The sequence below is a fragment of the Micropterus salmoides genome, unplaced genomic scaffold, assembly GCF_014851395.1.
Source record: "Micropterus salmoides isolate LMB-PRFRI ecotype aquatic unplaced genomic scaffold, ASM1485139v1 Ms_hic_scaffold_19, whole genome shotgun sequence".
In the NCBI taxonomy this organism is placed as follows: Eukaryota; Metazoa; Chordata; class Actinopteri; order Centrarchiformes; family Centrarchidae; genus Micropterus; species Micropterus salmoides.
This window is the reverse complement of record NW_024041039.1, coordinates 31,459,959-31,478,229: the sequence shown is the minus strand read 5'-3', so window position 1 is coordinate 31,478,229 and position 18,271 is coordinate 31,459,959. Positions and strand designations below refer to the sequence as shown.

The 18,271-nt window shown below is 42.0% G+C and overlaps 1 protein-coding gene across 1 annotated transcript in view; it reads left to right on the top strand.

Moving 5' to 3' along the window:
- Positions 1-16,825, top strand: part of dicer1 (dicer 1, ribonuclease type III) — a 59,797-nt gene extending 42,972 nt beyond the window's left edge. Inside the window, exons 25-30 of the mRNA XM_038728014.1 lie at positions 2,929-3,564; positions 5,008-5,263; positions 6,930-7,198; positions 8,958-9,120; positions 9,321-9,396; positions 9,837-16,825. Coding sequence (XP_038583942.1) covers positions 2,929-3,564; positions 5,008-5,263; positions 6,930-7,198; positions 8,958-9,120; positions 9,321-9,396; positions 9,837-10,002 — 1,566 coding nt within the window. The 3' untranslated portion in view covers positions 10,003-16,825. The remainder of the gene's footprint in view (positions 1-2,928; positions 3,565-5,007; positions 5,264-6,929; positions 7,199-8,957; positions 9,121-9,320; positions 9,397-9,836) is intronic.
- Positions 16,826-18,271: the final 1,446 nt, after the last annotated feature.

Here is an 18,271-nt window from a genome sequence, read left to right as displayed (position 1 = left end):
TGCAGGCTGCCTCCCTCCCCTCTCAATTCAATTCAAATTAGCTTTATTGGCATGAATGTAATAACAACATTGCCAATTTATTACCCTTTACCATTATAAATTATATATATTATACCATCATTACCCTCTGTCTCTCTCTCTGTCACAAATACTTTGCTTTAAAAGTACCAAGTAGTCACACAGTGAGAAAAATACATCTTTATTGAATTTGTTTTACAATCACATCGTAGCCCTAATAATCGTAATGAGGTACTTAGAAATTCCCACCCTTGAGGCGATGCATCCTGATGCATCGAGGAGTCGAATCGAAAATAGAAGCCGTAAATAATGTATTTCTCATAATCGTAGGTAAGGTGTATTGAAGAAAAATACGTGTAATACTGTCGTGGTTAATTCAGTTATTACACACACCGTTAGGCAGTGCATCAATAATGTGGAAGATCACAGTAAAACAAAGATATGACTAAGAGTAGCTAATTACTTCACGCACAGAGTGCTGAATATTTTATATTTCGACCACTATGATGACGTGTGAACTGAGGTTTGTGAGCAGCAGTTGTGACCGCAAGGCCAGGATCTAGCACTACAAACAACAGGAGTGGAAGACCATACAAAAGGGTGGGGGAACAGACTGGACATGAGGGCTGGGCTGCAGGTGTGAGCTGTAATTACCTCATCCATGACCAGGTTTCAGCCTTGGTCTGGCCTGAAAGCACAGAATGCGAGACTTGCTGCAAAAGCAGCTCGTGGAAGAATGCAGTTGCACTTTTGAACACTTGTGTGCCTTTCCTGGCCTGCTTTCTGCCATCTTTCTCTCCCTGTAGGAGGTCGAATTAGTTTCTATGAACACTGCCCATTAAAGGAAAAACTTATCCACCCTCTCCCTGGACATATTGTATAATAAAATCATTTGTTGATGTTCACTTGACATAAGATAACAGCACGAGAAAAATATTAATGCAGAGGTACGTGTACAGACATTTTGGTGGGCAGGGGCTCAAGTGAAAAAAAGGGAATTTTTTTAAAATAAATATATTAACTCAACAACTTTTCTACAAAATAATCAGTTCACACAGAGACCACAGTCTTCTTTAGTTTTCACTAGGTTTATCACAGGAGCAGGCGACAGAAACGCAAACTATGCCACAATGTGCATGTTTTCTATGCTACTAGTTTCAAGTGTATAGTTTCATTAATAATTTGTTTATTTTTCACAAGGCAATAAATTGTTTCAATTCTTTTGGGGTTATTGGAATACATAATACTTCACATAAATCTTCACACTAAACTGTGGCGTTGGGCTGCAGGCATAATTCAAATAAATGTTATTTAAATACTTTTACACTTTGTTTCACAAGCAAGATGCCAAATGAGTAAAGACAACCTTCAGCTTCACACAGCCAAGCAACAGGATACTGAATTGCCTGAATACATTAATGTATTGATCAAATACTTTATTATTGTTGCTATTATATTACATTTACCATGCGCACACACACACACACACACACAATTACTGATGGTGGCATGGACTTAGTTGCACATTTGAGGGAGGGCTGTCTGTATTATATAAGGATCTATCAGCATACGACAAACCAACAGAATGGAGAGTTATCAGATGAGGAGCCGACCATCAAAACTATCAAGTTACTCTTTAAGGCACTTTTTTCATGGAGTGGTCAATTTTGAGACTTTGGTCTATTTTGCTTCCAGGTCTTCTTTTACTCTAATGGAAATAAAACTTCAAGAATACGCCTTTAGATGGTGTTGGTTTTAAGCCTAATACCCTCTGTCTGTTTGCATCTGCAGATTTATTCTGTATTAACCAAAACAAGCTAATCTGCATATTTACACAGCACATTTCAGAGGAAAATACTCTTGATGGAAGTCAACTGGGGAAGTTCTGTGGTGATATGCTTTAGTTATTTTCTTTATCCCATTCACCTGCAGGGACTTGTCAAATGTCTGAAATGTCAATGTCTTCTGTTTAATTAGCGGTAAACTGGAGGCACTGGTAGTTTAGTCTTTTGTTCATCACCACTCACCTCCACACAAGCCAAGAAAAACAGTGCTGGGAGAGAAGCTGGAGGGGCTGCTGTCTGTCTGTGAGCTGCTCTGGTTGGGCAGGAGGGAGGGAGAGGGAGGGAGAGAGGGAGAGGGAGAGGGAGAGAGAGGGAGGAGGAGAGAGGGGAGAGAGGGAGGGAGGGAGAGAGGGAGAGAGGGAGGGAGGAGAGAGGGGGGAGGGAGGGAGGAGAGGGAGGGAGGGAGGGAGGGAGAGAGAGGGAGGGAGGGAGAGGGAGGGAGAAAGAGGGAGGGAGAGAGAGTGGGTATATATGATGCTTTGGAAATGTTGTTATTACATTCATGCCAATAAAGCTAATTTGAATTGAGAGAGAGAGAGAGAGAGAGAGAGTGGGAGAGAGAAAAAGAGAGAGGGAGGGAGGGAGAGAGTGGGTATATATGTTGTGTGTGTGTGTGTGTATATATGATGCTTTGGAAATGTTGTTACATTCATGCCAATAAATCTAATTTGAATTGAGAGAGAGGGAGGGAGCGGGAGGGCATCAGAACTCCAAAGTCTCATCTTCTGACCTGATAGCCTATTTAGATTTTTTCCCCCAGTAAATAGATTTGTTTGACAGGGAATCTGTTGCAAACAGGAATAAATATACTGTATATTCTTTTATTTAAAAAAGCATCCCAGAAAAAAGGGCACTTTCTCTTGAGGAAGAAAAAGGACAGGTGCTGAAGCCCCTTTTGATGTCTATGTGTGCACGTGCCTGTTAATGCATACAAACTGTATTATAGGATCAGCTCCCCTTCCCTCCAAAAGACAAAAGCACTGACTAATGCAGTCTGTCCGATACTCCCCAGAGAAAATTCTTAACTTGAATTCTCGTTTCCTTCCTGTTTGTGTCCATCATCCAGGCCAAAGAGGAGCCTCTGGCCAATGGGCAGTCTGGAAATGACTACGATGAGGACGATGAAGAGTGTGAGGAGGTGGACGAGGATGCTGAGCTGATGCTGAAGGATGAGCCAAAGGATGAAGTCAACATGGAGGACGATCTGGAGTATTACAAGGAGCACATCAAATTCATTGACAACATGTTGTTGGGATCTGGTGCTTTTGGTAAGAAGATCTCTCTGAGTGGCTTCCCTCCCTCTCTCACCCCAGCCTCGGGCTCCGCCTCCACCATGGAGTCTCCGTATGAGTGGAAGGCCCCCAAGAAGCCCCTCCATCCCACCACTGTCCACTACGCCTCAGAGCCGGCACCCAGCGGGCCCTCTGCCGAGGAGTTTGACTACAGCTCGTGGGATGCCATGTGCTACTTGGATCCCAGCAAGGCTGGAGAGGAGGACGACTTTGTGGTGGGTTTTTGGAATCCGTCTGAAGAGAACTGCGGCGTTGAGCTCGGCAAGCAGTCCATCTCCTATGACCTGCACACAGAGCAGTGCATTGCTGACAAGAGCATTGCAGACTGTGTGGAGGCTCTGCTGGGCTGCTACCTGACGAGCTGCGGAGAGAGAGCCGCTCAGATGTTCCTTTGTTCACTGGGCCTCAAGGTGAGCTGTGAGCTAGAAAGATGCCTTACAAGTTTTATTTACCATCTCTCTACTGGCTGTCAAATAAAAGCAAAATTGCTTAAAAATATCTTTAAAAAAAGGATTTCTATAACCTTAATGCCTCTTTCCCTCCACATGGTACCAGCTCAGCTCACCTTGACTCTATTCGCCTTTTTTTGTTTCCCTCGGGGAAAATTGTACCTGTACCTGGTCCTTTTTTTGTCGCCTCCATCAAGGTTCCAAGCAAGCTGAGTCGAGCTGAGGCGATACTAGAATGTGGCGTGAAAACACAGCAGACTACTGATTGGTCAGAGACGATGGTCACTGTTCACTGCATCATGGTTGCGCGTGCCAGGCAGGATAGCAACAGAAAGTTTTAGATCTTAAAATCATGTGATATGTCATCACGATATCCACCTCTGAGAAGTTTTGAGATGAGAAATCAACTGTGTAGATGAATATTGGCAGTTTTACAAAAATTGATGGCGGATCAAAAATGTGCTTGAAAGTTCCGCAAGTGCCCTCGGGGAAGCTAACGAGCCGGCCGGCCGGGCAGTCACCTCCCAGAGCCCCCTCTGGCCCCACAGTCACACAGACCACTGCAGCCAGCGCAGCAGAGACTCCAGCAACAACAGCAGAGGAAAACACAGCTGTAAGAGTTTCATACCGCTATTCTGTCTTTACATCCTGAGTAATGTGGAAACGTTTTAACTTAAACCAAGAGACAGCTGGTGCGTGTGTCGTGTTGAACATTACGTCTTGGCAGTTGTGTGTGGCGTTGCTATGACGACCAGCTACATTGAGGTGTGCTATCTCTGGGTACGGAGGACCTTGGGCCAAAGTCAAGGCGAGTTGAGCTGGTACCAGCAATGAAAAACAGGCTAAATAGACACTGATATTGTGCTGCCTTTAAACTAATTAACTTTTACCAACCAACCTGCATTTTTACTGTGATGTTAGGTTTGAGTAAATCAAAGTCAGTCATAGCGTAAAGTATTTTTACTATATTTCAGCAGTAATAGTAGTTTACTGTGGGATTTTTGGAATAGTGGCAATAATTAGGTAAAAGTATTTAAAAGAAATCCCTGTGAGCAAAAACCTCAGATTTCCTCTGTTTTGAACTGCTTTTTCTACCAATGGCTCTGTTCTATGTAATACCGAGCCAGATGGAGCCGGTGTTCCATATATGGTCATTTGCTCCCACAGCAACGCTCGGTCTGCCTGTGGAGGCTTGATATTAAAGTATGAGCAATATGCTGACTTCGCCTGCTTGACATCTTTTGGGCAGAGTGTTTCACGGCTGAGGCCTGGACAGCAAAGCCCAGGTTTTACAGATATACATGTATTCTGGAGCCATACCACGTAGGGTGCCAAAACAATGTTTATCAAAACTATCAGCGGGGGCTTACAGAGGTATTAAGAAGTTTTTTTTGATGACAACAGGTGTTACCATTGGAGAGAGGGACCCCGAAAGGAACAACATTGCAGAGCTGTCAGATCGTAGCCGTAGGCTTGTGCTATGGCTGGCTGAAGATCCCACCCCGCTGCATGCTGGACCATCCAGACGCTGAGCGAACTCTCAACCACCTCATATCCGGCTTCGAGAACTTTGAAAAAAAGATCAACTACACCTTTCAGAACAAGGCTTACCTCCTGCAAGCCTTCACCCACGCTTCCTACCATTACAACACCATTACAGGTCAGAATTCACCTTACAAGACTGGTTCTCAAACTGGGGGGTGTGTCCACCTGTTAATGATGGATAGAGATTAAATCCACTTTTGCTGGAGTGGGGAAGTCATGAATGTTTATTTGGCTTCTGATGGGGGGCGTGACAAAAAAGGTTTGAGGACCACTGCCTGCAGCATCAGGAGAGTGTTATCATTAGGTGGGTCCTATCCACCACAAGGAATCCATAATAATATTGGCATAACCGTAGTGGATGGAAACTTTTTGAAAATTCTTTTGTCGATTGTCTTGAAATTCGGTTAACTTTTTTGCTGCATTTGGATGGAAACCTAGTTGTTGTTTACGATCCCACAGCGACACAGTGTTTCCCTGAGCAAGACGCTCCAGAGGCATGTGACCTCTGACATATACAGCAATGTAAGGTGCTTTGGATAAAAGCGTCAGCTAAATGAGTAAATATAAACGTAGGTTATCCACTTATCCGTTTTCTTTCGCTTGTAATTTCACCGTCTTCCCAACCTTAAACGCTGCTCAGCTCTGGTGTCTCCATAGTAATGCGAATCCAATTTAATGTGCTATTTTTGGCCACTGTGGGGGGCAGCAGAACACACTATAAACACACCACTGATATATTTTTGCTTCATAAAATAGTTATTAAGGTGAGCACATTAGCAAACCGTGCCTGTTAACATATTCAAGAGAACAATTGGAGCCACGTGTAGCCGGCTGCATCCAATATTTAGAAGTTCAGACTTATCCTGAGTATAACTTGTTTTAAAACTGGTTGTCTCACAGAAACTTGTTCTCACATAGATATTAGATTTACACTGACTGACTGCCAGGTGGCAGCTTGCTGATGTATGACATGCTTGGCCCTAAGAGTAAAAGTGGTATTGATATGGTGGACACAGCTGACCTGACTGAAACTTGGGGATATTATCAATAACACTTAAAAATAACACAATATATACCTCAAACTACAAAATATAGACTAAATAAACAAAAATATTTTTTAGGTTGGCATGAATACCTTCGATTCTGAAACACAGACTTTTCTCAATGTATACAGATAGAAATAAACATACCTGAATTTCTGAAGGAAATTAAAAGGCTTTGGCCTCCTCAAACTGTTAGTAAAGCACTCATTTGAAACTTGCTAGAAGTTACTGAGAACTTAGAAAGGACACACACAGCTTGTAAGTGGATTTATGAATATCTGGTGCACCCAAATCCTAATGGATGTAAGTCCAGCAGTCACTCCTTTTTAACCGTGGGTCATCCTCCACAACTCAAAAAAAAGACTCTTTAGCTGTCATGTTCCTGAGCTGGACACTAACTGTGTCAGTCTCCTGTGTGGTGCTGGGCATGTTCTGAACAGTGGGTTTATCAGAGCTTTTTCATTGGAAACGGCTGCCTGCTGCGGCTGGAAAGCAGGCAGGCAGCAGAATATCCTGGCTACATTAAAGAAAGGAGGAAAAAAAGCCCTGTCAAGCTGAGGGGAACTGAAGAGTTGGTGATAAGTCTGGTAGGGTTCGTCACTGCAAGTGACCCCTCTCAGATTACATTTCCTCTGTGCAGTCATTTGATCCATTGTTAGTTAGTGCTGCATGAATGTGCTCTGCAAATGTTGATTGCACCTACCCACAAACCTAGCTGTTTGTTTCCTTTCCCTTCAGATTGTTACCAGCGGCTGGAGTTCCTTGGTGATGCAATTCTAGACTACCTCATAACGAAGCACCTTTATGAAGACCCCCGGCAGCACTCTCCAGGCGTGCTGACCGACCTGCGCTCAGCACTCGTCAACAACACCATCTTTGCCTCTCTGGCCGTCAAGTATGACTACCACAAGTACTTCAAGGCCATCTCACCTGAGCTTTTCCACGTCATTGACGACTTTGTGCAGTTTCAGTTGGAGAAGAACGAGATGCAAGGCATGGACTCCGAGGTGAGTCCTGTTTGCGTCAGTACTGAACAACAATGCCCTGTAGGAAGAAACCCAATCTTTGCTTTTGTAGTTTTTAACAGTCAGAATTCAAAACGTCTGCCTGAAAAACAGGCCTGTATGCTTCTATGAATCTGTTTCATATTTCAGCACTGAAGAGAAAATGCAGTTACCTCAGAAATGGCTATCTTGGCACCAGATCTCCCCTCATTGTGCTTGAAGAGTTACTTCTATGTCTTAGGGGGAACAGGCACATAACCAAGCATATTGGAGGGAAAAACAGCTGAAAGAAATAAAGACATGTGCTGAAGTAATATGGTACCATTCCACTCCTCACTAATGATAAAATAAGAGTAACAATAACATGATGAGGCTGCTAATGTAGCATGTAGTGTCAGAACATTACCAGACTGTTAGGCTGTTAGGCTGATATTTAAACATTGCACTTAAACCCAGACTCACACTGACCTACACAGTTAAATTGATACAGTGATTGCATAACTGGCCGACAAACAGAGGAAACAGTCACATGGATTCCAGACCAGCCCCCTTTTGAGTTTCCATCCTCACTGTGGCCCAGGTGGTGGTTCAGAGCTGGACTGCTATCTTAGTGAGGCTTCAGCAGTAGTGGCAACAGAGAGTCACAGAACGGGGCATGGAAATGGGTGGAAATCTGTGAAATATGGGGGGTGTGGGATGTGATCAACATTTTTGCTTGGCCACAGCCAGTTGCTTAGCAACTACCATTGTTTAGGATGGTTCCTTGTTTGTAATAATAACTTATTTGAAGGAAGATTGTCTCAGATGACAGGGTTGTGTAAAGAGCACAGAGAGACTAACTTATCACAGTTAACTTGAATGCATTAGTCTTGGACAAATTTGTGCGTTGGTGTTCATGATACTAACTATTCAACTCCAGATTGATTCAGTGCATGATCATGTTTTGATTCAGATTGGTACCAGATGTGCTCGGGTGGTCAGATCTTTGGCAATGTAAAGATCTTTTCCCATGCCAATAAAACCCACTGAATTGAGAGAGAGCAGGAGAAGGAGAACACACATTAGCACATTCACACAGACCTGAAAATAGTAGTGCAGTGTGATATTATTATTATTATCAATAATAATAATAATAATTGTAGCAGGGGGTGTTGAGCAGGAACACGGGGGCAGTAGGTAGCTTGCATTGAAATCATTTTTCACATTGGCAACACTAACCAACAACACACTAATTTTCACTTGCAAATGCAGCAATGCCAGCTGAGATGACCAAAACATGGGAGAGTAAAGAAAGGGTCGGGTGTTTTTTTTTTTTTTTACATAAAATGTACTATGAACTGATTTTTGACAGCTTGCTTTGATGGTTTCACTGTTGATCATAACACTACTTTTTACTGCCATTGTTACCAATGCCGGTTGATGACGATGCATTATGCAGTATTTATGCATACTAAAGTACACAGTAGCAACACATCCACAGACAGCAGTTGGACAGCACTTTGTCGACGAACATTTAAAGGAGACACAAGTACACAGAAGTGCTAATAAACAGCATAAACTACAGCTTTTATTAACTGATGAAACACGGAGCAGTCATCTTGGATCACCAAGTCAGGGGTAGAGAGATTCTCTCGACTTTCCGTGTTAGAAATCCGACTTAAGGGGGCGTTCCTGTTGAAATTTCCAATTGGAAATTCCCAGTAGAACTGGAACACACCATTATTATGGCATCAGCTGACAGCTTTATGTGTTTTGCGACCAGCTGCGACGCTCTGAAGAAGACGAGGAAAAGGAGGAGGACATCGAGGTCCCTAAGGCCATGGGGGACATCTTTGAGTCACTAGCTGGAGCAATTTACATGGACAGCAGGATGTCATTGGAGACGGTGTGGCAAGTGTATTATCCAATGATGAGGCCGCTTATAGGTAAGAGAGAGTGAAAGGTTATTTATTTCTTTATATATTTTTCCATCATGATTCTTTAATTAATGCAATTAATGCAGGGAACTTGAGTGACCACAAACCTTGAGGATTGTGCGTGTTGATATTTTTGAAGAATTAAAGGTCTGAGGATGTTTATATCACTTTGTTTACCTCATAACTCGCCATCCTCTCACTTCTTACAGAGAAATTCTCTGCCAATGTGCCACGCTCTCCTGTGAGGGAGCTGCTCGAGATGGAGCCAGAAACTGCCAAGTTCAGGTAGGAGATCAACAATTATGCATTACATTTATCAGAAGAACTTGGACAATATTCATTGTAGCAATGTTAGCAGAGCCTAACTGGTGTGAACAAATAATTGTTATTGTGCATTTAGTTAGTGTGATGTTATGAATTGCTTCGCTTATAGGGCTGCACAGGCAATCGTGTCAAGTCCTATTTCATTGTGTTTATGCAGAAAAGATGGTCCTGTTTCATGTCAAGTCATGCACTGATTTAAAAAAAAGTAATTCAACTGTACAGTTTGAATGTTGAAACAGTTTTCTGACGATTTCTGAAATAACAATTGTCATAAATAATCATCTCTCAATAATAATCAAAACATTTGACTGGTGAATGTGGAGGAAGTGTGCATTATATGGGGAACAGGGGAAATGTATGGTATCTACGGTCTGAGATCCTTTTACCTTTCCTGTGTACAGCCCTGCAGAGAGAACATATGACGGGAAAGTCCGGGTGACGGTGGAGGTCGTCGGTAAGGGCAAGTTTAAAGGAGTTGGCCGCAGCTACCGGATCGCCAAGTCGGCAGCGGCGCGACGAGCTCTGCGCAGCCTCAAAGCCAATCAACCTCAGGTCCAAAACAACTGAGCTCAGCATTAGCACCTAAGCTATAGACGCTAACGGAGAAAAGGCAAAGTCTGCTCCCCAACAAGATGCGATGCTAGCCCTGTATCTTCAGCCTGCAATGGCACCACCAAGGCAGCCAGGGAACACTGTGTGGAGACGCAACAAAATAAACAGACTGATCTCACAGCAGATTTCACATCGGATCTTTTACCTTATTTCTTTTCCTTTTTTTGCGCAAACACAATCTTTACTTTCCCTTCTCTGCTTTGTGTAATCACATGAGTGCTTTATTAACGTTTAGCAAAGTGTTTTAAAAAAGGTCAGGTCGCAGTGTCTATTCCTCACTGTTTTTGATTTGTGTTTCTTTGGTTAACCTCTGTGTCAGTGAGATGAGGCTTATGCTTATTGTGTAGTATTAGATTGTACATAGCTCAATCAAAGGTGTAAATCAAAGTATGTAGGAAGGAAAAAAAACTCTAAACTCCTCAGCCTGTGCACTAGTGCCAGTCAGTTTTATAGCGTTTTTTTTTTTAAACGCTAATGACAGACATGGCTAACAGATACCACTGGAGCAAAACGCCTGGTGGCACTTCTGTCTGAAATCTGTCTTGAAATGGTATTCTTAATCATTTTTGCACTTATTCCATTAGGGTCTGTTACTTTGAGAATTGTGTGGTCACATTGACACCAAAATCATATACGTAGCAAACTATATAAATATATATAAAAATAATAAAAGACATGAATGATATTCTTGGCCTTAAACGTTAAGGCTCACCCTCATATCCTGCTAAATGGATAGGAATTTCAACATTCCCAGTTACTGTAATTTAAACTAGTTTTTAACCGCACTTGAGGTTGCATGTTCTTGTAGCTTATGTAAAAACCATGACAACTGGATGGCTTCTATAAATGTTCAAAATTGATGGATATATCTAGAGTGTGTGAGAGCAAGATTAGATGTTTATGGCATTATCTTGATGATTTGGTTTAACATGTTTTAATACCAAGAATGGATGGAATTGAATTAGTCATTCTCACGTACTAAATGTCTTTCCACAGAGCAAATCATCCAGTTTTGATATAAGAAGAGAAAGACATATCACGTTCAATATGCTGCAGACTTTTGTACAAATTGGATACTCATGTAAGACACACAGAATCTTTTCAAATACAGTCTTTGCGAAAAAGGCCAATTCATTTCAACACACTAGTGTTCCTCACATCCCGTACCTACCAAAGCTATAACAGATGTGATGCTATGAGGTTGAAGTTGATTCCTAGGGATAAGGATACCAGCCTTTTTTTGTGTGTGGTTTCTGTTCTGAGAAATTTTGCTTCTTGCTAAATGTCTTTTTTTTCCTCATCAGTAAGCCCTTTTTCACTTGAATACCTCAGTTAATTGCATGCATTTTCTTGTCTATATTTTGTTTTTCTTTTTTGTTTGGTGCTATGTTTTTGTATTAAGCTTGAATTTCTCATCTTTTTTGCACTGTAACTATAATACCTCTTTATTTGACTTTTTGGGGGGGGAGGGGGTGGGGACGGTTTGTCAGCCATCAAGCTGTAGGAGAGCTGCATTGTCATCTCTTCCCCCTCCCAGGCTTGAGGTTTACACTTGATGATTTGTGGGGTTCAGGAAGTGTATTCTCTGCACATAAGCCTAACTGTTTTGTTTTTTCCTCATTCATTAGATATTAATTTTATCAGTTGAGAATCTGTTTTTGAATTCTGGATAAAAAACAAACACGTGATTGATTGGTCAGATGGGTAAATGCTTGTAGAGCTAATCAGACTGCACTCTTAAATTTACTCCAAAACATAGGCATATGTGAAAATACATACCCGTGTGGTTGTGAAACTGTGTTAGCTATCTGAAATTGGATTCACAGTCATGGAATCTCACCCACAGGTGCTTCTACCTCAGGACGGTGCACTCAGTGTTCATTTCTGGACAAGGCTGCAATTCAGTTCAGTAACTCTGGCAGTGACACATACTCAAGTGTTTTCACTGTCTACATCACATAGACAGTATACAACACACGAGCCAGCATTCCCTTACTGTAATTTGTGTCTCATGTCTTGAATGGAGGCAAGTGAAACTCAGTGCCTTCTCTGTGGGAGATCAGCTACAGCATGGGCTGGATTTAAATTCAAACACAGAGGGGATGTTATTAAATGAATTCATCCAAATTTGAGTTTGTATATGCACTTAAAATTTAATGTGATTTTGTTTTTGCTTTTTAAGTAAATCACATATTATCTGAAGATTTGAAACAGACTGCAGATCTGCAGTTTGTAAATCTACCCTACAGTATAGTAGAACAGACCCAACATCAGCTGAGCTCCCAAAATATTGAGCGGTAATTAGTTCAATTGCTAATTTAGTTTGTAATACACCAATAAAGCACGATAGAAACTAAATGACCGAGACGCCTGCATCGTTACTCAGGCCTTTCAGGTTAGATTGTGCTTCTAAATAAATCTCTGTTTAATGAAGTTGCGACAAACTGAATGTTGACTAACAAAAACAAGGGCCAAATGGAGAGACGTGAGGTCATTTGGGGCCCAATGTTAATGTTTGCCCTAGGCCCCCAGAAAGGCTTAATGTCCCTTCACTTTGTTTGAAGCAGGCACCTTATCTACCCCCAAAACATTTGATTAAATTACAGTTATCTGGTTCATCAAAACATCCATTGGCCAGCTGACTCCAGCATTACTGCAGGCTTAAGATTTCCGTGGGAGCAGAGAAGGAAGAAAATCTTTAAAGGCATATAGTGAAATTCGCTGGGACTGGCTAACTCCGGCAGCCACCATGGTCAAATATGGATACTGCTCAAAACGCAGCACTCTTAAAATAACAGGCAAAACAAAGTCATTGCGATGATCTGACAAGAGACTGGCCACGGGTCCTGTTGCTTCCAGGACGAAGAGAGAGACCTGTAGCAATCTGAAACCACTGTAGACAGGAAAGTTTAACCCGAGTCCCACTTAGGGTCAGGTTTCAGTGTTCAGCTCGGTCCAAAAATCCTCTAGTCAAGAATGAAATGAGAACAAAACTTGATCTAACCACTGAAAACGTCTTGTCATCTGTGGATTTAGTCTTTGTTCATTTGAGCTGTAGATCCCTCACTGTGCCTCACAGCTCAGAAGCAACAGAACTACATGTGAAGTTCATCGTGTTCATTTTGAATGTGTTGAGTTAAGTTCATCTAACAGAAAAGCATACATTTAAATCCACTCTGCTGGGACTGGTCTTTATTTGTGTCTCCTGCCAGCAGCTGGACTTCCCTCAGATCTCTTGTTGGGTGCCATACTTACATACTCATGTTTTGGGTCCCACAGATCACAATGTGAAAACTAAAGTATGACTTTGTGAAATCCTTCAGTTCTCATGTTCAAAATTCAGTTACAGCATGACAGCTTTCTACAATCTGTCTCTGTTAAAGAGTGCAGTCTGTCATTATTTCTCAAGCAGCTGTCTGAACCTCTGGTCTGTCTAGGTAAGCCCTTAAATCTGGCCTGTGCGTTTTCATTTCCCTGTTAGAGATTGTCAGACTTGAGATTTGGAGTGTATCTGACCCTCCAGTCACACACCTTCCAACACCTCAGTCTGTAGTGCACGCGCACACTGCCATTTAGACCGGTCCTCTGGCTCAACACACTGATTATCTGTAAGTGTCCAGGAGGGACGGGGGGGAGTGATAGTGAAAAAAAGAATGTGAAATTCCTCTTACGGTGCCACGCCCACTCTACTTTGGTCTGTGACTGAGAAAAAAATAAGATTCACAAAAATCTTGTCAGCCACAAGTGGCATCAAAATCCAACAACCCTGTATGTTAGTTTTTGTTTTTGAGGAGGAGGAAGGTGTGTGTGGGAGTGCTGGAGTTGAGGTGGTCCTGTGTTATTCGGGGTGGACTACATTTTCTCATACTGGCAGATTTGTTTTTCTTTTCTTTTTGTACATGTAGCACAATTGAGCATTGCACTTGGGCGCCATACTTTACCTCATGTCAGTGTGAAAGGGAGTGAAAGATGGAGGGGAAAAAAGAATTGTATATATGTTGCCGTATTGTCAAGAGGACTAACTTGTGGTTCAGGCTTTGCTGCTGTTTCAATTGCTGGTATTACTAAAAGGAGAATAAGGGGCTATGGGAGGGGAGGCTAACTGTGCCTGCCCGTCATCATTTGACAATACACTGTAAAAAGAATCCACAATTTGGGGCTCAAACATCTGGACGTCATTCTACACTGACGTCCTGCCTTAAACGGTTGTTTGGAAATGAACTGTGAGTCGAACTACCACGTCCAGTCATGGCTTGAATGATGAACTCACACTCTTGGTTTAATTCTCTTCTGACTACTTTGATATGGACACGTCATCCAGGCGATGCTCCCAGCCTCTTTTCTGCTCCTGTGCTGTGTTGGTTTGGAGTACAAGACAAACCTCCCCTAACCCTTTAATTGGGAACTTAAAGGAAAAATCCACTCAAACCTGTTCTTGTGCTTTTGGGTAAATCATAGATCATAATGATGTGTCGTCGCTTGTTGTAGCAGTGTTCACACTTGTCTTTAACAGGCGTAGTCTACTCATACACCAGTTTGTGAATTCTGTGTAAGTGCAGCAGGCTGTGCCTTGTACTCCAGTAGAGTTTGTCAAACAAACAAATTAAATTTTAAATTTGTGGAACATTTTCCCTTTGCGACAGTCCTAATGTGTTTCTTTTGATTGGAATTGGGCATACAACAGGTAACCAAGGCTGTAAAAAGGATTTCCAACTGCAGCCAAGATTTATAGTTCAGCACCCAACTATCCTTTGTCATCTGAAGTATCCCAAAAGCCATTGTGCACTCAGTTATGTAGTGGACAGGTTCAGCCTACCAGCCACTTTTGGAGGCTCGTGAAACGGAACGCACCTGAAGATGGTGAAGAACTGTCTATCTGCCGCCTCAGTTTTACTTTGTGTTTGACAAAAAAATGGCACCTCTAGAATGCAGCCCTTCCTCTTTGATTCTGTGTTTAGATGGCTTAACTTTGCCTGCCTGTAAGAGGTATTAATGCTGCTTGGACAACTTTGAATCACTGTGGATGTAACTTTGACTTTGATTGACCTCCCTCAGGTCAGTATAGCAGAGGAACCTCGGCTTCAGTCTGAAATCTATGTGGATCCAAATGTAAACGCTGCAGTTTGTAGTCGTTTGTCTGACTGCTCTGGTTACTACTCGAGCTCTGTAAAATTGCATGGGGTAATATGATGGCCAAAAGGCCAGTTTTGGTTTCATCTTGACTGAAACCAAAGCCATGAAGGCCTGTAGCTTCTTCAGTGTCCACAGGCATGTCTTGTTGGCTTCATTGACTTGTGGTCTTTTCTTGCAGACCGTTGTTGAGAAGAGCCTGCGTGAGGTAGATTTGCAGATGCCATATTCTTGAATTCTTCTTCATGACCTGACTCTACTGTCTTGTATCTTTCCCTGATTGTAAGTCTCAATAACCTTTTTACAAATTAGTTAGACTTATTGGACTTCTTGGCCCTGATTTGAATACGTATCACAGGTCCTGCATCACCATCTACCTGAACACTGAAAGGTTAGGAACCGCTGGTTGAATGTGGAACTTTACAGTATTGTATTTAAGTTTGTCGTATGTCATGTAAAATCTTATCATGAAAAGTAAATGTCAGATAAATGTAGTGGTGTAGAAGTCTAAATTAGCATAAATTGCAATTGTAGGTGGTTGCTTTCCACCACTGCCACACTTACTTCTAAGATCAACCTGATCTTAGAAGTAGGGCGGAGAAGCATGAAAGGTCTCTTCTGTTAATAAATAATACAATCATATGAAATCAAAGATGGTGTAGGGTTTATTGTTGCTGGTGGCCAGAAGCTATATACTACTGCTAATTCTACACTGTAATCTACTGTATCTTCCAGTGTGTTGACTAATAAGAGACCTTTCTAGTTCAGACACAATCATGTTTTTGTTTCTTATGTGCGGTGAGTTTACTTTTAACGTTCTTCCTGTCTCGAGTTGTGGTGGTGATGCAGGATTGTGATACTTCATATGACTGTCCTTGATCTGGGCCAGCAACCTCTAAAAACAGTGGGCTCCATGAAGCTTTAGCTTTAAATGCAATCACTTATCTGGTATAGTTGTTCATTTAAATGAGTTTTACTCTGTATATGACGTTTAAAATGTTCTATCAACCACTATTGATCTTAAACTTAATTACATCTGCAGTGATTCACTGTTTGTTGGAACTGTATCTGGATGTGATGTGATGTCATCTCCATGTGGCCACGCATTCACGGGCATTAGAAAAAGAAATATGCCACCAAACAAGAAAACCAGAATGTTTTCCAACAGTGTTTCGGGGTGGATTTTTCCTTAAAGCTTCATGGTAAAGTGTGATCAGTGTTAGCAGAGAATTGACATGCCTTTGACAAACATTGAAAGTGGGGAGGGGTGGGGGGGGGACTCTTTCAGCAGCAAGATATTGGTGTCATAAAGCCAGCATAGAGCACAGAGACTGTTTTTTGGTTGGGGGGGGGGGGCTTTTTTAAGACATGGTCACCGAGCAGCAGAACACCAGCAGAGTGGAGCTAAACAGGTTGAATGATGAACTGTTATCAGTATGAGGAATTATGGGCCATCACAACCTGCAGCAAATGTTTAAGGGACATTGGGATCGAACTCGAACTCCTCACTCATACTGTAATACCGTGCTGCATTGGTTTGCGGTCTGCACCTTATGGATCACAAATACCTTTTAATTTGTTTTGTTTGGATTTTTTTATAATTGTAGCCCAGTATATCTACAATAAAAGTTAATGGTATGGTCATTCACCTGTGGTCCCGGGGGGTTAATTGAGTCTTGTGTCTGTGATTTCTGAGAGCCTTCTCACTGAAGTAATGTGACATTTTAGAAATGGATACATGCAGAACGTCTCACCTGTTGGCAGGATTTTCATGAAATTTGCTGAAATAAGGAAACTTATGTTCCCCAAATGATGAATGTGGAAGTTGGTGTCCCCCTAATCTTTGCCAACTTTACACTTCTACTCTAAAAGGACCAAAATGTGAAGTTCACCAGCATTTATTCAAGCGCTTTACAAGTGTGACATTGATGTCATGTCTCTGTGGTGAGTACAGCACTGGAGGCAACACGTGGCTAGCCTCGCTTACCATGCAGACTGGAAGCAGGGGAATCTGCTAGTCTGGCTTTATCCTAAGCTCATACATACACCTATTAACATGCTGGATCACCTGTTTTATCTGCACACAAACAGAAAGAGTTAGGTTAGAGTTGGTTATACAACATCTGTGTGCAGTGAGGTTGCCAGGTTTGGTACCGCTGTGCCTGTACAGACTAATTTACCAAGACACTTGTTTGTCTAGGACAAGTTCCAGAATGACTCTTAACTGAAACCACAAATTCATTGTGTCTTTTTTGCTCTTCTGTTTGTGTACAGAGTAAACAAAAGAGGTGCGTGTGACAGCTCACACTCCATTTGTTTCCTTCTTTAACACAAAAAAGTGGAAAGGCCTTTTCTGATGGCAGGCTCCATGACTCCAAACACCAGAGAATGGATTTTAAGGAAAGCTCTCTGCTAGTGCCACCATGTGGTGAAAGTAGCAATTTATTGTAGATGTCCACAGCCATGTGAAAACACAACCATGGGAACTTTTATGAATACCTCTAGATAGCTGTTGCTATGTGTGCAGAAAGAGGAAGAATCCCTTGCAGCTCTCGAGGCACACAAAGGTGAGATTTATGCTTTATCACAAGTTATGCTATAAGTTATGTTTTACAACATACTGTGAAGACTGTGGTAAGTTCAGTAAGTCAAGGTTGAGGCAAGTGGCTTTGTAAACTGTGATGGATATTTACAACGGTTTGGGAAGTAATTGTTGCCATTGTTATGCCTATTTGATAGGTGAGAGAGAGAGATGGGGTATGATTTGCAACGTACCTACATCCCAGACACAAAGCAGGGATGTTGCCGTTCATGGTTGACCGCTTAACTCCTGTTCTACAAGGGTTGCCCAGCTGTAGTGATTTCACAGTTCTTCATTTTCTCTTCCAGATAAGTTTGACTAACCTGGGTTTAATTCCAACCACTCTGACCTCATGATGTGGTGTCTTCACACATCTCGCTACTGATGGGAATCAGCCAAAAGTTTGTTTGATAGCTGGTCCATTTTTCTGAGCAGTTTCAGGACTGCTTGGCAGTGTTAAAAGTTGAAAGTATCAGACGTAAGAAGTAAGTGGACCACGAGTTAATAGTTTTG